At 32.0% G+C, this 19160-nt stretch overlaps 2 protein-coding genes across 6 annotated transcripts; one reads left to right on the top strand and one right to left on the bottom strand.

The window, feature by feature from the left end:
• The first annotated feature begins 2280 nt into the window (after nucleotides 1–2280).
• LOC137827000 (protein CHLOROPLAST J-LIKE DOMAIN 1, chloroplastic-like) lies at nucleotides 2281–6229 on the top strand. 5 transcript variants are annotated; one of them, XM_068633172.1, is made up of 6 exons: nucleotides 2281–2674; nucleotides 2709–2731; nucleotides 3026–3138; nucleotides 3223–3306; nucleotides 4497–4611; nucleotides 4750–5461. In XM_068633172.1, the coding sequence occupies exons 1-5, from the start codon at nucleotides 2643–2645 to the stop codon at nucleotides 4500–4502; spliced, it is 258 nt and encodes an 85-aa protein (XP_068489273.1). In that variant the 5' UTR covers nucleotides 2281–2642; the 3' UTR covers nucleotides 4503–4611; nucleotides 4750–5461. The 5 variants fall into 5 exon arrangements, with proteins under 5 accessions (XP_068489273.1, XP_068489272.1, XP_068489271.1 ...); XM_068633171.1 differs by having other exon boundaries at nucleotides 2282–2674; nucleotides 3005–3138; nucleotides 4750–5460; XM_068633170.1 differs by adding an exon at nucleotides 5967–6229 and having other exon boundaries at nucleotides 2293–2731; nucleotides 3039–3138; nucleotides 4750–4869.
• Nucleotides 6230–8120: 1891 nt separating this feature from the next.
• On the bottom strand, nucleotides 8121–8606 carry LOC137825337 (uncharacterized). The gene has a single exon (XM_068631010.1). It carries the CDS (start codon nucleotides 8604–8606, stop codon nucleotides 8121–8123), a length of 486 nt encoding a protein of 161 aa, XP_068487111.1.
• Nucleotides 8607–19160: the final 10554 nt, after the last annotated feature.

Genomic DNA, 19160 nt, shown 5'->3' on the forward strand with positions numbered 1-19160 from the left:
ATTTTTTTAAATCTCTACGTGAAAGAATTGTAAATATGCTTATATTCTCACTTTCATTTGTTGTAGATCTTAACAATTACCTATTTATATATAGCCAAGAAGTGTGTTTTGTTTTATTTTAGTAATAATAGTGAGATTGTTACACATAATTTTAAATTTATTAACAATAATAAAGATGTAGAAGAAATTTATTTACAGAAAATGAGAAATACATTTTTTTTTGCAAATTAAATTCTAATTAATAAATAATAAAAATGTATTTAATTATATATACCAACAATTTTCAAAAGTATTTTTTAGTTGAAATTGTAAGATGCAATTGCAAATTAGGGTTTTATTATAGTTTATTTTATTTTTTCTGTGATTTTTATACTATTTTTTAAACCATTATACTATTTATTTTATTATTTTAACATTATACTTTAAGATATTGATAATGACAAAAAATGGATTACTTTTATTTTATTATTATTTTTAATATCTTTTTATTTGTATGAAAAATATTATACTATTTATTTTAATCATTAGAATACTTACATTTTTTCTATTATTTAAAGTATAATAATTGGATTGGAAATTTAAAAATGTAATTATAATTAACCTATAAATAATAAAAAATTAATTAATTAAAACCAATTATAAATAACTCAAAATATTTATTTTAATAAAAACTAAATATAAATTAACATAAAATATAATATAAAAATATTAATTTCTATGGCCATTTCTACATTTCTCATAAAACTTGACTAATAATTTTTTATATGTAAGATCTGATTTTAGTTCGGTAGAGATTTTTTTTTAAAAAAAAAAAGAGTTCAGTTTCTATTTTATGTTGAATAAACATATTAAAACAATTTTACTATTTATTTTTAAAAAATTCACGGTCTCTTCTAAATTATTTTCTATAAACTACTTTTACTTTTTAATCCGCAAAGAATTATTTTTAATCTACTGCAAACTAATACAAAATTATGATTCTATCAGTGTCTCTTCTAAACTCTTTTCTATAAACTACTTTTAATCTACTACACTAATACAAAATTATGATTGTATTACGACTTATTATATGGGTAATATAATATCAGAAAACTCTGCTCAATTTAGTTGAAATTATAAACAAGAAAGTTTATTTAAAAATATTTAACACAAAAATACTTATTAAAAAACAATTTCACATGAACTGATTTAGTGACTGTGATAAAACAAATAGAGAAGCTGGGAAATGAGAAAATGGTAGGAGTTGGGGTCCATGTAAGATATCTGATACGACAAAGGGAATTAGGTTAATGATAGCATGGAGAAAGATGTTCCAACTATAATAGAAAATTTATTACTATATTATTATGTGAATTAAAGGAATTCAAATGTTGTGTTGTTACCATATTATTGAATATAATGGACCATTATTTTTTTCTTAGTGGAAGCCGAAAAAGCATACTATATTGTGATATGATATGGCCATGTCTTGTTTGTGTTGGTGGGTTGTGTGGGGTATCACACATGCACCAGATAACGTATACATTAAGAAACTAAATTACTTGTTATTTACCTAAAAAAGGTGGATTCATTTCTTCGCTCCTATTCGATTTTTTTTAATCGACTCTCAAATAAAAAAAATATAGAGGGTATTTTAATTTTTTACAAAAAAATACCAAACAACTTCTTTAGAACTTTGCAACGAATGTCATCCTGCCTAGACAAGCATTTGAAATAGTGTCTGACCTCTCAAATAACACAAAAATCAACGATTTGCTACCATGTTAATACAAGTAGTTGGGCATTGAGATTAATTTGAGAAAGATAAAGACACATTTGGAACCTTGTTTTTTAACCAAACCCACGACTGCACTTGAGTCAGAGAGAAGATTTCGCTTGCATCCACTTTTGCTTGGTTAAACACTACCCCATTCTTGTGTTTCCAAATGCACCAAATGATGGATACACACACTCCTTTCCATAACTTATTATATTCTTTGCTGAACCAACTACAATAAAATTGTTCGAAGTGTTCCTTCAAAGCAAAATGGTTTACAGATATAACCCCTATCCATTTACTGTATGAATTCCAAACAACATTCGTGGTCGGACAAGATACACTACAAAAAAACGTGTATATGGTGGCGGTTATAATATGGCGGTTATTAAAAACCGCCACAATTTACTGTATAATACGACATTTTCGTAAGCGCCATAATCTTCATTCGAAATGTGACATTTAGAACCACCACAATTTACCTTCAAAATAAAATTTCTTCCGCTTTTCAGTCCCTCCATAACCTTAATCTTTTCCAAAGTTTTCATTTTTCCCTCTTCGATACTCTTGAAAATGTACCTCTTTCACTCAACCTTTAAACCTTCACTCTCACCCTGATCCTCTTTCAGTCTTCACATTCTTCTAAACCTTCTCAACCCCATTTCGTAAACCCTTTCACCCTCATCGTAATCCTTCCCTTCTCAGTCCTATTTCGTAAACCCTTTCCTCTCACCCTCACTGCAATCGTAAACCCTTCCTCTCACCCTCACCACAAACGTTCCCCAGTTGTATTTTGTAAACCCTCACTCACCGCCCCATTTCGTTATCTCAAATTTCAGACATAAACTGAGAGAGATAACATTGCATCGTTGCAGTGGCGCGCCCAATGGCTCTGGGAATCTCCAATATTCTGCACTGCCCCAAATTGAGTTTCTCTCATAACAATCTCCGTCCCAAAATTTCAACCTCTCTCAGGTCATCCATTCTCTCTCTCTCTCTCTCTCTCTCTCTCTCTCTCTCTCTCTCTCTCTCTCTCTCTCTCTCTCTCTCTCTCTCTCTCTCTCTCTCTCTCTCTCTCTCTCTCTCTCTCTCTCTCTCTCTCTCTCTCTCTCTCTCTCTCTCTCTCTCTCTCTCTCTCTCTCTCTCCATTTGCAAGAATTCGAAGAACGAATTTAGTTTTCGTTCGAATTAATTTGTTTTTCGCATACCACACGTTTCTTATGTTATCTTTGTGGACCTTGTTTCTAGGGTTAATAAAATGTAATTCAGTGTCGATTTTCAGGTTTACCCAGACAACAACATGGAGTGATAGAAAGATTATCTATGTTGCTGCATCTGTGACAGGGAGCTTTAATTCCGATGGTGACTTTAATCCTTATGAGGTAAAGAGTAAAATCTACTCTGTAATTAGTTCACACTTTGAAATTTGAATTTGTTTGAATTGTATCTTAGTTTCTGTGATGTAGGTGCTAGGTGTAAGCCATATTGAGAAATTTGATATGGTCAAGGCAACTAATCGGAAAAAGGGCGTAACTTTTGGATCATTTAAGGTAATGTAGGGGAATCTATTTTGCTGTGTAGTTATTATTTAAGTTCCATTTGAGGTTAAGCTATTTTTGTTAATTTAGTTTTGGATGTGTTTGATGCTTTCAATATTCACTGAACTTCTCTTGCAGGCATATACTTTTATTTTGAACATAAAGTATATTAAGATAAAGTTGTCCACTATCCTCGTGAATGATATGATGTGTGCCCGACAGTTTTTTTGCTTTTAAAACATTGGAACATTCTTTATGTGAGTTGTCTTGCTAAATACATTTTATTTCCTATTTGCTTAATGCAGTTAAGAGATGAATGATCACATGGTTATTGATTTAAAACTTCTTCTCGGTTACACGAGTATTATCTTTTAATACATATGATGTGAAGGGATGGGTTTCTATTGAAGTATGAAATAGTTGTGAACTAGGATAAGGATAGCTAGTTCAGTGCCATGTTTCTTAAATAGCATATGAATTTAGATTGGGTTATAAAATAAAATTTACGAAGCACAGGTGCAATATTAGGAACTTTTCCCCTTGAACAGTTGAAGGTATCAACTAATATTTCGTGAATTCATTATGGTTGATTGCAATTCAAGTGTTAGTTTATCCTTTACAATATAAAATTTCCATGAAGTTAGGTTTTTCATTATCTATATAATTAAGATTCATTTTGGTCCTATAAAGATATATGTGAGCTTAGATTGGTTATCCAAAGATTGTTGCTTTGATGATAATTAATGGCATTGGTTTTCCTTCAAAAAATAATTTGATGATAAAATGTGAAATTTTAAAACCAATTTAGCTTTTCTTTCTTAACTATAGTGTTTAGCTCAAATTTTGTGAAAAGAGATTTTGAGCAGACTTTCCATGTCTGCTCAAAGTTTGAGCCTCAAACAGCCATTTGTTACTTTTGCAACTTGGCATGTTCAATTGTGGCATCCAAGTGCTGATCTAGAAAAATCTATTCTCAAATAATGTAATCTATCCTCACTTTCACTTTTTGTTTCTACTATAAATTACTTTTGCAAGATTTGGGTCTAAACTGAAAATTTGTAAAGTGAGGGCAACTGAACCAACACTTATTTTATTTCTGTGAAGAATAGAGGGTTTCTTGATTACTATTTTAGTGTTTCATTTTTTAAAAACTTGTTGCTGCTATCTATTATGAAACATTAAGATTTTTTCTTTATTATCAGGAATGAGGCACTTCGAGTTGCTTTTATTCATGCTTATGAAAGTACTTCTTACGCAAACAATTCGAAAGTGTTCTATTTAAAGCTTGTCAAAGCAGATATAAATGGAAAAGATCAGGTGGAGAAAAACTATACATGCTAGTCTGGGATACCATATTCTTGCTTTGTCCATCTATACTAGTTTTATTTTAATTTTTACTATTTTATCTTGTTTTTCTTTTCTCTGACATGTTCTTTATTTTCACCTTGTACATAGGAAATATATTCTATTAAAATTCAAGGAGATCCAAAGCTTGGAGAAGGAAAACCCGAAAACCAAAACCATGCCATAATTTTCACTCGTAGTGAAGTTGTTCAAACTATTGACATGAATCAGGTGAAGACAGGTCTCATGATAATATTTTTTTCTTGTCCTCGTTGCCATCTTTTATACATTGTGGTATAAGGACAAATAAAAAGGAATTAAGGCAAAGAATTTCTTTTTAGTTTTATGCTTTGTCATGTTGGAAATATATTTTAGTTATATCAAAAATGAAAACTATTGCTATATCAGTTTTGGGTGGACTATCATTGTTTTGGCAAAGAAGCTCTTTTTAGTTCTATGCTTTGTGAGTTTTACTGACTTGTAAATAAGAACTTTCAGCTGCTCTCGTAGCTCTTCAATTCGGTGGAATAAAATTTTCTAAAATTTGAGGAGTTTATGATAGACTGCCGCAGGTTAGTTGTTTGTGCAATTATCTGAAATGTAAATTGTGAATAATTATTTCTAGTTAGCTTATCTAAAGTTCCTTTCTAAGAGTAGAATATTTATAATGGATAATGATATATACTACAACAGTTTTTTAATCTTTCTTTTTAGGGTAGAGGTGCTAATCTATATATCTTACAAGATTATGTGCAACATACATCAATTGTATATATCATTCTCATAACCTCTTTCTACTTTCTTTTTAACTCCATACTTTAAGTATACATATATATATATATATATATATATATATATATTTTATTTTATTTTTTTCTTGTGATATCACTGTACACATGTTTTACTACTATAATTGTGAAGGTGGACAATGTTTCAAAAATATGTTTTATTATTATTTTTGTTAGACTGATTTTAGCATTTTTTTTACCTTTGTCTATTCGAAATTTTTTCTTAGAGCATCTTGGAAGTTTTGAATCACATTTCAGGTAATAAATTTATAATTATAATATTTGTTTCACTTTTACTTTTGGGTGGACTATCATTGTTTCCCTTGTATTAACAGTGCTACATTTCTAACAATCATGGTGCATAACTTTTTCATATTTGATATAGTCCATCCATTTGTATAATTCCTTGCACATCTGCCTATTTAATTCCTTCCGCATCTGCCTATATAATTCCTTGCATATTTGTTTTCATTATAGTATAATTTTCATTTATTTTTTAAAAATTAAAAATTAACTTTAAACATATTTTATTTATTTCAGGCACCAGATGTTGGAAGTGATGTTCCATCACCAAACCAAAAATATTATAGATCAAGTGGAGACAATAAGACAAATTAGGATGTGACTTGTAATATCACTACAAGAAAATCATGAAATAGAAACCAATTTTTAGAGACCAAAATAATTAGTTGCAATAGTAACTAAATTAGAGACTATTTTAGAAACTAAAAAAAAATTGGTTTCTAAATTAGTTTATATTATTTTCTATTATTGTTAAATAGTTTCTAAATTGGTATCTAATTAGCAACCAAGGTTTTAGAGACTAAATTTAGAAACTAAATAATTGGTATCTAAAACCTTAGTTGCTAATTAGATACCAATTTAGAAACTATTTAACAATAATAGAAACTAATTTAGAAACCAATTTTTTTTTAGTTTCTAAAATGGTCTCTATTTTAGTTTCTATTGTAACTAATTATTTTGGTCTCTAAAAATTGGTTTCTATTTCATGATTTTCTTGTAGTGTATGTTCAAATATGAATATTGATATTTTGACAATTTAATGTTATCATTTTGATTTACTTGTAGTTTTGATTCCTTTGAAATAATCAACTTTATTCTCTTAATGAATGAATGAGGTCTTTTTTTATAGATATGTTTCTATCATTCAATTATTAATATTTATCAAGTTTAATTATATTATGAAATTAATTTGTGTTATGATTTAATTATATTATGAAATTAATTTGTGTTATGATTTAATTATATTATGAAATTAAATTGTGATAAGAAATTTATTTATAATATAAAGTTTAATTATATCATGAAAAATTCAATTATAAGAACATAATTGAATAAATTATTAAAAATATTAAAAATAAAATCAAATATTTAATATTCTAATCACAATAATGGTAATGATTATTATAAATGTCATATTATACCATATTAAGTGGTGTTTAAAACTGTCCTTATTTACATTGAAATTGGTTTACCCAGTTTTAAAATCACGACATTTATAACTGACGTTAATTACACGCTTAAAACCGTCACTTTATACAATGCATAATATGGTGTCTGCTACAACGGTTCTCAATTGACCGCCACATTAAACTTTGTGGCGGCAAGAATTCTGGCGGTACATTATGCATTGTGGCGCCACATTCTGAAGATGGGAAGTTGTTTCCTCCTTGCCCCCACATAAAACACATTGAAAATCCACTAGATGTACCGACCTTCTAAGCAAGTTTTGCTTTGTCGCAATCCTGTCTTGCAATGCCCTCCAAGCAAAGCAATGTGTCGATGGTGGAATCAACAGGTCCCAGGTCCCACAGGACGCTACACATATCACTAAAAGCACTTGGGGTTGGATTATAGAGGATTTCATAAGCAAATTTTACAGGATACTTACAAGTTTGAGGGTCTCTCCATAACCATTTGTCGTCTCAGCCTGATTTCAATATTTGACCTTCCAGCACAGATAAGAATTCATCTACTTGGGACTTTTCCCATTCAAACCATTCTCTTCTCCTCTTGAATTCCCAACTCCAAATGTTAATATGCCATTTACCAAAGCAACAAAGGGAGTTGTCAATAGAGAGGGAATTATTAAACAACCTTGGAAATCTAACTTTTAGTTGACAATTATCCACCCAAATGTCTTCCCACAACTTGATTTTTTTCATCGGAACCTACTGCCCATTCCAAATTTGAATCAAACTAGTTGATGCCCTGCCCATCCTTACACGCCTTATTTAGGTCACACCACCATCTAGATGCATGCCTCAAGATTCTAGATTGAGAAAGCTTCCTCCATGAGCCATATTTCAATTCTAGGATATCTTTCCATAGAACTTTCTCAGAAGACCCAAGTCTCCATTTGCATTTACCAAGTAAATCTTTGTTGAAAAAATCTAATTGCATGATACCTAACCCTCCCTCCACTTTAGGCTTGCATATATCATCCTATTTAATCCAAGCGATTTTCCTTCCCTCAAAATCCCAACCCCATAAGAACTTGCGTTGAAGCTTTGTAATCTTTTTGCAAATAGAGGATGGAACTTTGAAGAACAAAAGATAATACAGAGTAATAACATTCAACACTGAACGAATCAAGCAAACTCTACCGACAAAGGATAAATTTTTACCTTTCCAGGTTGATAGCCTCTTCATAACCTTTGTAATCACCGGGTCCTAAAAAGAAGCTTTAGCAGAATTTCCACCGATAGGCAAACCAAGATAGACGAACAAAATATTCATAATACTGCAATTTAGTATCTCAGAGAACATTTCTAGCACATTTCTATCCACTCCAAGGGCACCAATTTTGCTCTTAAAGAAGTTAATTCTAAGCCTAGAGCAAATTTCAGAAAGTCTGAGCCTAGCTTTAACAAAGCGAATATTTTGGATATTCAACTCACACAAGATCAAAGTGTCGTTTGCAAACGGAAGAAGCTTCACCTCCACTTTTTTGGCAATAACTTTCAGTTCAGATAACAACTCCTTTATAGCAGTTTGATTCATCAAACCTAAAAGACCTTGAACCACAATTAGAAAAAGGAACGGTGCAATTGGGTCCCCTTGCCTGAGACCTCTAGTTGGTTTGAATTCCTTAGATGGACTTCCATTAACTAAGATAGAAATAGAAGAGGATTTCAGACACTCTTTGATCCAAAACATCCATTTACCACAAAGCCCCTTAGCACCTATTGGATAATGTATTGCTTATCATTTTCACCTTTTATTATTTATGGTTGGATTTCCTCAGTTAAAAATATTATTGGTGACATTTTTATGAAAAAAGAATTGTATATAACAAATTATATGAACTATGTAATTTTTGTAGTGTTTATTTAGTTCTCACAAGCTAAATTTTAATTTTATCTTAAATATTTAATTATGTAAATATTTAGTGATTTTTCTTTAAAAGATGAAGTGTTACAAGAGGTTCGAGAGTCGTGTACATAATTTCTTAAGTATTTATTATGATCTTATTAGGAGTGAGAACTTTGTATAGTTAACAATTTTGTATGTAATAGAGCATATTAACTTTTAGTAAAGTTTTTAGTTGTTATTACTAGAAAATTGTTGAATAGTAACTATAATCATTGATCGAAAAATAAGGTAACTTATTTTTATGATTTAATAAATAAAATAGTGATTACATTTTTAGTCACATAAAATCAATAAAAAAACTTGTCACATAAAATTAGTCACAAAATCGATGACTATACTAAGTTTTTACTCCACCAACAATTTATGTATATTTTCCTCGTCCAATTTTCACACTCATTAACATTGTAGAATAAAGTTAATATTAATAAAAATTAATAATTATTATTATAAATAATAATGTTAAGAATAATAATAATAATAATAATAATAATAATAATAAGATAATAAGAATAAGAATAATCATAAGTTGATCACTAAGTGTCTTTGGTCTAATGGTAACAAGCTCTTGTAGTGTGTTTATATTATATCTTTAAGATTTTATTTGAAAATCTTTGGCTTTGTGTTTATTATGTAGGATATCTGTTAACAAGTAGAAAAATGAAAACATGAAAACTTTTTTTTAAAAAAAAATAAACCTTTTCTATGATGGTTAAAACTAAATTTGTCATATAGAGTATTACTTTCAATGACGGGTGTAACCTTAACCATGTATATGACATACTTTATATGATGGGTCTTTTTATGTCTATGACAGTTGAATAACTATCATAAAAAGTTTCAACTTTTTATGTTGTCTGTATGTAAGACGGGTATAAAACTGACCTAAACGGATCATTTTAACCGTCAATAAAAGTGTTTGTTATATTAGTGCTAGTGTTAAGTTTTGTCCTTTTTTTTCAACTAGATAACACCACTAAGAAGGTGATTAAGTAAATATTTTTTAACCAGTTTGGAATAAAGTAAGTTTATTTATGCTCTATAACATCTTTTTTAGCCTTGTTTCAAGTTTAGGTTGAACTTTTCAATTCTTACAAGTTTTGTGAGATAAAAAGACGATGTTTCATCAAAATCATCCTTTCATTTTTATGTTTTGTTGTTTTAGGGTGATTCCTAATTATTTGAAACTCTTAGAAGTAGTTTCTTGACATTAGTCTATCTTTGGAGTTTTGTAGCTTGGAAGGCGAGTGTCCTCAAAATAAAGGGAGCTCATAAACTTAACTTCATCAATATTACCTTTATGAAGCTTGCATTTAGATGATGAATCTTGCAAATATTGCTAGTTGGTAGTTAAAACCTTCGTATCTAAGAAACTATTTTTTTTTAAAAGGGTCAGCTAAAGTTGGTCGTTAAAACCTTGCTATCTAAGAAACTATTTATTAATAATAAAAACTATTTTAGATATCAATAATATTGAATTTAGTCACTATAACAACTAATTATTTTTTTGTCTCTAAAATTAATTTCTATTTAATGATTTTCTTGTAGTGATAAGGGTAAAATAATTATGAGTATGGCTCAATTGATGATAGTCAAGTTTGAGAAATGTAGGGATGAATATAGTGTTGTGCTTGTATTTGGTGCAATTTTAGACCAAATGACGAAGTTAGAAACATTGAGTTTTTTTATGAAAAAATTGGTTCACTTACTTCTAAGCTAAAATTAAGGAAAAAGTATACAACCTTATTGTCAAATATTCTAACAAAGGTTTGACAACATCATCAAATGTTCAAAAGCGTAAGCATGAATAATCTTCATCCTCATCTACTTCTAAACAAAACTTTTTTTTTATGTAAATTGCTTACTTTAATTAATTTTTTTAGTTTTTGTTACACCTATTCATTATTCGTGTTACTAACTTATTACATCATAATAGAAATAAAAAATGTGCAAGTTTCAAGTAGCTAATAAAACTGGAAGGACACAACTTGACATTTATTTTGATGAACCAATTTTGGATTTTGATTTTTTGGAGCAAATGGATGTGCTCAAAATATACTTCAATTCACCTAATACATCAACAATACTGGTAATAATCTCTGAGAGAGCCACCAATCTCATAAACACTCCATATTACTCCATATTAGGCAAAGGTCCAACACCTTAGGATTTTGATTAAGTGCTAAAAATAGCTGAGTGTAAAACATAATCATACTTCCTTTGTAAGATGATAACTTTGTGAAAATAATAAATCATGTAAGATGCAAGTGTTTTCCCTAAAAAATTATATAACATTGTACAATCCTATCTTAAGTATAATAATATAAGATCAGATGAAATACGTATAAAACATCAGAAAACACATTAATTAAGCTAACATCGTACTTCAATAAATATCTATATGCTTATTATATATTGTAAGAAATGTTCATTACCTTTCATTTGACCAAAGGGATTCATTCAAGATAAAGTACAAGTCAACATCAAGATCTCTTGGAGTTCGAGCTCAAGCTCTTATCTTCATCAACTTCTTGACACAAGTTCTCCTCAATTTTGGCCTAGCTATCCACTTGTACCATATGCAATTTTACCACGAGATGATATAAAAGTGTACTAGAAATAATCCAAGATGTTGCATAAAGAAGAAAAACATTTAAAGTTGCATTTAATGCAACATTATTCAAGCTCGACATATGCATAAAGGATATTAGAAGAACTGAAGTTGCTCTATGGCTAGAAACGGTCTCTCAACATTTATTTTCTTCCAACACTTATATAAACCTTCAATCAAGAAGAAGAAGTCAAACCGATGTTACACTATACAAAAATTATGCTAAAATGTAGTGAAATCCTCAAAGCTTCAGAAAGTGATCCCAAAGCTAAGAGTGGAGAATTATGTCATATCCATGGATCAAAAGAAGTCATTAGAATAACATTGAGAGTGTTAATTTTCCTATGAGAGTGAACTTTACCTTTATATTTTTCTGAAGATGTAACCCCTGAAGATGTAACCCCTCCTTAGAAAGCAAGATTATATGAATTATGAGAGAAATCTAAACCTTATATTTGTTGAAAGACGCAAAAACACTTTAGTAGTCAAACTAAAAGATTTAATGATCATGCCTACACTTAAATTTTCTTGTGTTAACCAAAAATGACTAAAAGGTAAGTTAATGGTGACTTTTGAAAATAATACTCCTTGTCAGAGTTAGCCAGGAGTGGATGTGATCCAAAAAAAATACTAATTTAGTCATGAGTGGCTAGGTATAAAGAATACTTAGTGTCATCCATAAGTGATTTGTGTAAAAAATACTAAAGGGGATAGCCATGAGTGACCACAAACCCAAAGAATATTGGAAATGTACTTCACATCATTAGTTTGTCTAGTGAAACTCAATCTGTTGATTAAAAATTGGATATTATTATGACATATGAACCAATATAAATTAATGTATGCATTACTCTCTTCCTTAATCTCTCTACATTACATGTTAACATTAGTTGTACTAACTTAGGAATGAGAGTTATTGTGAAAATATGTATTTGAAATGTTTTTATTAAAGTATTTTTTTAATGATATTTAAGTTTGCACCTAGAGTGGTGGGTCAAACACAAGAAGTGTGATCTTATCACTTGTTAAATCAAATTAGAAATAAATAAATAAAGTGATTCAGTTGAGTTGTAAAAATAGTATTTAAAATAAATTTGCACGAATATTTGATCAAATATATTATGAAATGTTGAGGTTACATTTTTTTATTTCATCATATAGAGCTTGATTGTAAACACACGTCATTAAGTAGTTGTTTTAACAAATATGCTTAGTTCAACTTGTGTTTGCCCAAGTTCATCAAACGAAACATTCACCATTTGATATTTTCATTAAAATTTCTGTTTGGAAACTTTATACTTTATTACCGGAAAAAATCATTATTAGACTTAATTAGACTTAATTACAGGAATATAATCACTATTAATGAGTCTATAATTAGACTTAATTATAGGAATATAATCACTATTAATGGGTCTATAATTAGTCTTAATTACAGATGTTATGTTAGAAAAAGAATCTGTACGGTTCTAATGCTATGGTTATATATATGTATCATTGCTATAGATGAAAGACAAATTGAATAAAACAAAAAATATTCTTTCATGGTATCAGAGCACAAAACTCTGATACCCGACAAACACAAAGCAAAGGCAACGGTGCACAACCATGGCAGATGCACCAGAAAAGAATAATGCCAACAAAGCAGAGCACGAAGGAGGAGGTGCTAAGAAGACCTACTCGCCATATGATCTCAACGCGAGTGACAATCCCGGAAACATAATCACGCAAGTCCAATTGCGCGGAGAAAATTACGACGAATGGGCAAAGCAGTAAAGATCTCGCTTCGTGCCCGGAGAAAATGGGGCTTCATTGATGGAACACATATCCAACCAGAGGATGAGGCACCCGACCTTGAAGATTGGTGGACCGTGCAGTCCATGATTGTCTCTTGGATTCTAAACACCATTGAACCAAGCTTACGATCCACAGTAGCATATGCTGAGACTGCACATAACTTGTGGGAAGACATTAAAGAAAGATTCTCGGTCGTGAATGGACCTAGAATTCAACAACTAAGGTCGGACTTGTCAAGATGCAAGCAGGAGGGAATGGTGGTGGCAACTTACTTTGGAAAATTGAAGGTCCTTTGGGATGAGCTTGCTAACAGTGACAAAATTCCATCTTGTACGTGTGGTGGATGCAAGTGTGGGATTGGTGCTCAGTTGGAAAAACGAAGGGAGGAGGAGAAGGTTCATCAACTCCTTATGGGGTTGGATGACGCAAGCTATGGGACAGTAAGATCAAACATTCTGGCCTCAGACCCATTGCCGTCTCTGAACCGCGTATATGCTATGTTGGTACAAGAAGAAAGAGTGAGAATGATGGCCAAATCAACGGAAGAAAGGGGGTTGGTCGTGGATCTCGCGATGCAGGCCAACTACAAAGAAAAAGGGCGTGGAGATATGGTAGAAAAATTAATGACGTGCAGTCATTGCGGTAAAAATGGTCACGACATGAAGGGATGCTTCCAATTGATCGGATATCCCGAATGGTGGGGTGACAGACCAAAAAGTGAAGGCAAATGGAACGGCAGGGGACGCCAAGGGATGCGAAACAAAGGTAACCCGACACGTGCAAATGTGGCACACGCTAGTGGAAGCAACAGTCAAGCCAACAATGACGACAAGAAACTTGAGATGGCAGGTCTAACCAATGAACAATGGAAGGTACTGGTTGATATGATCAGCAAACAAAAATCAAATGAATCAGAGAAAATGACTGGTAAGAGCATTTGGGATTTGTGGATTATTGACAGTGGGGCATCAAACCATATGACCGGGTCACTGGAAAATTTGAGTGAAAAGGAAACTATACAAGGGTGCCCCGTAGGGTTACCCGATGGTGAACGTGTTCTAGCTTGCGAACAGGGAACAATGACTCTTGAAGAAGGACTTGAATTGAAAAATGTCCTTTATGTTCCCAAATTAAAATGCAATTTACTTTCAGTACCTCAATTGACGGATGAAGAAAATTGTGTTGTAACATTCACTGATAAATTGTGTATTATACAGGACCGCACTTCGAGGACGCTGATTGGAGCAGGTGAACGGAAAGATGGGCTTTATTGGTATCGTGGGGTACGGAAGACTCAAGCATGTCATTTCAAGATGGAAAATCAACTAGCACTTTGGCACCAAAGATTAGGACATCCGTCATTTAAGATTGTGCAAATGCTTCCTGATATAAGTGGGAAATGTACTCGTGATGAGTTGAATAAAGTTTGTGAAGTTTGTGAAAAATCGAAACAAACGAGAGATAAGTTTTTCTTAAGTGCGCATCAAGCTTTGAATATTTTTGATTTAATTCATTGTGACTTATGGGGTCCTTATAAAACTCCTTCATCCTGTGGTGCTTCATATTTTTTTACAATTGTGGATGATTGTTCACGGGCAGTTTGGATCTATTTGTTAAAAGAAAAAACAGAGGTATCAGTGACTTTGAAAAAAAATTTCACACTCGTTGAGAGGCAATACAACAAATGTGTTAAAATGGTTCGCTCTGACAATGGAACCGAATTCATGTGTCTAAAACAATATTTCATTCAACAAGGTATCCTTCACCAAACTTCCTGTGTCGGGACCCCGCAACAAAATGGACGCGTCGAACGCAAGCATCGGCATATTCTGAATGTTGCTCGGTCATTACGGTTTCAAGGCAATCTTCCCATTAAATTTTGGGGGGAATGCGTTTTGACTGCAGGCTACTTAATCAATCTCACACCATCCTCCATTCTAAAAGGAAAAACCCCTTATGAAGTGATCCATGGATGTGTACCCAGTTACGCGCACTTACGAGTATTTGGTTCATTATGTTATGCTCATAATCAAAATAGACAGCGGGATAAATTTGATAGTCGTAGCCGAAAATGTGTGTTTGTCGGGTATCCATATGGCCAAAAAGGATGGAAATTATTTGATTTGGAAACAGAAACTTTCTTTGTCTCTCGTGATGTACATTTTTTCGAAAATAAATTTCCATATTTTGAAGCCAAAAAGATGGACACTGCACCACCATTGCAAAACCCAATTATTGCAAACTCTTTAGAAACTGGAACGGACCCACATTTTCTTCATGAAGTTGCCTCCTCAAACCTAGATGAATGCATCGTCAACCAACCCATTGCATCTCCCATCCCAGCCAAGGAGGATGTTACCCTCACAGATGACTTCGACCACACTATCAACGACTCCGATCCGTGTATAGAAGCCTCGACGCTACCCGCGGATCCACCGCCGCGTCCGACGGAAACGGCGCCGTCGGTTTCTTCACCACCGCTGACGGCCGCGGTTCCCCTTGGGCGAGGGCATCGCGCGAAGCTGCCTTCCGTACGGTTACGCGATTTTGTCGCAGCCACCACGATACCGTCAAGCCCCTCTGTTCCGTCACCTCCTTCAACAGAATCCTCAGGTGTTTCGTATCCTATACATGATTTTGTGAATTGTGATTCCTTTTCTAAACATCATCAAAGTTTTCTTGCCTCTTTACACACCGAGCAGGAACCCCTGTTCTTTTCTCAAGCGGTCCGAGAACCCCGGTGGCGTGATGCTATGGCACAGGAGATTCATGCTCTCGAACTCAATGACACCTGGAAACTCACCGCTCTCCCTCCTGGAAAGAAGGCACTTGGGTGTAAATGTATCTACAAAATCAAATACAACTCGGATGGAACAATTGAAAGATTCAAGGCTCGATTGGTAATTCTTGGCAATCATCAAGTGGAGGGTTTGGATTACAACGAGACGTTTTCTCCTGTCGTAAAGACGGTAACCATTCGCACAACTCTAGCAGTAGCAGCCGCAAAAGATTGGGAGCTTCATCAGATGGACGTTCACAATGCGTTTCTCCATGGTGATCTTGATGATGAGGTTTATATGAAACTCCCTCCTGGCTTCCAAGAATCTCAACCAGGGGCAGTGTGCAAGCTTCAAAAGTCTTTATATGGCCTCCGACAGGCCCCCAGGTGTTGGTTTGCTAAACTATCTTCTTCTCTCACTCGTTACGGCTTCCAACAATCCCCGAAGGATCATTCCCTGTTTACTCTCAATAATAATGACATACAGTTGGTTGTGCTAGTCTGCGTTGATGATCTTGTGATTGCAGGGAATAATGGTACTGCCATCCAATGTTTTAAAGGCTACTTAAATCAATGCTTTTATATGAAAGATTTAGGCCACCTCAAGTACTTCCTGGGGTTGAAGTTGCTCGCTCCCCCAACGGAATATTCCTTTGTTAGAGGAAATATGCCTTAGATATCATTACTGAAGTCAGATTGTTGGGTGTGAAGCCCGCCACTACACCATGTGAAGAAAATCACAAATTAATTTATCTGTGTTTCACTCGACCTGACCTTGCCTACAGTGTCCAAGCTTTATCTCAATTTATGCAAAATCCACGCTCCGAGCATTGGCAAGCTGCTCTTCGTGTTGTTCGATATTTAAAGGGGCATCTGGACAAGGAATACTCCTACCTCGAGAGAACAACTTACAACTCTTTGGGTGGTGTGATTCTGATTGGGCAAGTTGTCCACTGACACGGAAATCTCTCACCGGATGGTTTATTCAACTCGGCACTTCCCCAATCTCTTGGAAAACCCAGAAACAACAAACGGTTTCTGCCTCCTCTGCTGAGGCTGAATATCGATCAATGGCTAAGACCACCCGAGAATTAAAGTGGATTAAAGACATTCTCGCTTCTCTACATGTTCCTCATCCTGACCCAATTCGTCTTTATTATGATAGTCAAGCAGCACTTCACATTGCTAAAAACCCGGTCTTCCACGAACGCACCAAACACATTGAAGTTGACTGCCACCTTGTTCGAGATGAAATCATTCACAAGCGCCTTCTTCCTTCCTATGTGCCCACACATACACAACTGACCTTTTCACCAAAGCTCTCGGTGCTAAAAAGTTTGGAGCCATCTTGGTCAAGTTGGGCATTCAAGACTTACATGCTCCAACTTGAGGGATATTACCGGACAAAATCATTATTAGACTTAATTAGACTTAATTACAGGAATATAATAACTATTAATGAGTCTATAATTAGACTTAATTATAGGAATATAATCACTATTAATGGGTCTATAATTAGTCTTAATTACAGATGTTATGTTAGAAAAAGAATCTGTACGGTTCTGTACGGTTCTAATGCTATGGTTATATATACGTATCATTGCTATAGATGAAAGACAGATTGAATAAAACAGAAAATATTCTTTCATACTTTGAAGAGATTTTATAAATAAATAAATCACAATTCAACTCTTTATTTTTATTTTCTAGCTAAACTTTCCTTTCACACTTTTAGTCTTATCTTACTACCTTTTCTACATTGTAATTTTACACTATAACATAATTAGATTATTCTATAAATTTAGAGAGAATTGAAAAATATATATTTTAAATAGATAAACTTATGAATAAAATAAATAATGAATAACTATACTTTATTTATAAACTTTCTATATTTTATTCATTTAAAATCTATCTTTAAATATGATTAAAACGTCTTACACTTTGAATTTTTATTTATTTATTTATTTCATAGTTACTAGAATCAATATTTTATACCATGGATATGTTTATGTAATTTAATATATTTGTACATTTACTTTATATAATTAATATATTTTGTTATTTATCGTATAATCAATATAATTATGATGAATATTTTATTTAAGTTGATTTTTTATTAATATTTTATTTATTTTGATCAATATTTTATTTGCATATATTTATTTAGATTAATATATTATTTACTCCTATGTATTTATATTAATTAAAAAAAAATTAGGTTTATTTATTTTGATTTTAATTTTTTCATTTAAATCTATTTATTTAAACTTAGTCTTTTTCAAAGCTTTCAAATAACTCACCACATATCAATAAGTGGAAATACATTTGGATATCTTAATGTTTAAGTGTTATGAGATTAAAAAAAGATTTTGCTAAAAACTAAAAAAATTCTAATAAAATTTATTTATTAAAAAGTTTAAAATTATACAATAATATCAAAAAAGCCACACGTAGATTTATGATTCATTCTAATTTAAAAAATACATTACCAGAATTTAAATCCTAACTACTTAATTAAAAAAAATACAAATACATACCAAAGCCAACGTTGATAATCATACATAAATTAGGATCATCATAGGATAATTTATTATTTTTAAATGAAGTGCATCCCACCTGTTTATAAAAAAGAAGTTAATGATAGTGGAAAATGGTTTAATGACTTAATTAACAAACAAACTACTTTGGAAAGGCATGGAAAAAGAATCTCTAATTAAATAATAATACACTTCGTTTTCAATAATTAATTTATAATATCACTTACCCCATTTTTGTCAATGAAGCGTAACATAGAAGACACGTGGCATAGGACGTTATTAAATTAAATCGTCCAAGCAGAATGATGAATTAGATTTCTTTAGCTTTCCATTTCAAACTAATTATAATTAATTAGTGCTAATTAATTACATGTCTTTGCCTCTTATTACTCTATTCTTTCTTTAATGGGGTGGGGGCTTCTCCTTTGCGTTTTAGATTTTCTTAATCACATGCTTTTGCTTAAAGCCATCAACACCCCACACTTCTCTTGTCATCATTAAACCTAATCTATTTTATTTTACATTATAATAATATCAAGATTAAATATATTTTTGTCTATATATATTTTTATGCAAAATTGATTTTCTCTTTTATCTATCTCTTAAATACATAA

The sequence above is a fragment of the Phaseolus vulgaris genome, chromosome 8, assembly GCF_000499845.2.
Source record: "Phaseolus vulgaris cultivar G19833 chromosome 8, P. vulgaris v2.0, whole genome shotgun sequence".
In the NCBI taxonomy this organism is placed as follows: domain Eukaryota; kingdom Viridiplantae; phylum Streptophyta; class Magnoliopsida; order Fabales; family Fabaceae; genus Phaseolus; species Phaseolus vulgaris.

What these genes read in the sequence shown, in the direction of transcription:
- LOC137827000 (XM_068633171.1), top strand. Translation starts at nt 2,643, where the DNA reads ATGGCTCTGGGAATCTCCAATATTCTGCACTG. An exon ending in ATCTCCAATATTCTGCACTG is followed by an intron (nt 2,675 to 2,708) that starts CCCCAAATTGAG and finishes AACAATCTCCGT; the next exon opens with CCCAAAATTTCAACCTCTCT. An exon ending in GTGACTTTAATCCTTATGAG is followed by an intron (nt 3,139 to 3,222) that starts GTAAAGAGTAAA and finishes TCTGTGATGTAG; the next exon opens with GTGCTAGGTGTAAGCCATAT.
- LOC137825337 (XM_068631010.1), bottom strand. Translation starts at nt 8,606, where the DNA reads ATGTTTTGGATCAAAGAGTGTCTGAAATCCTCTTCTATTTCTATCTTA.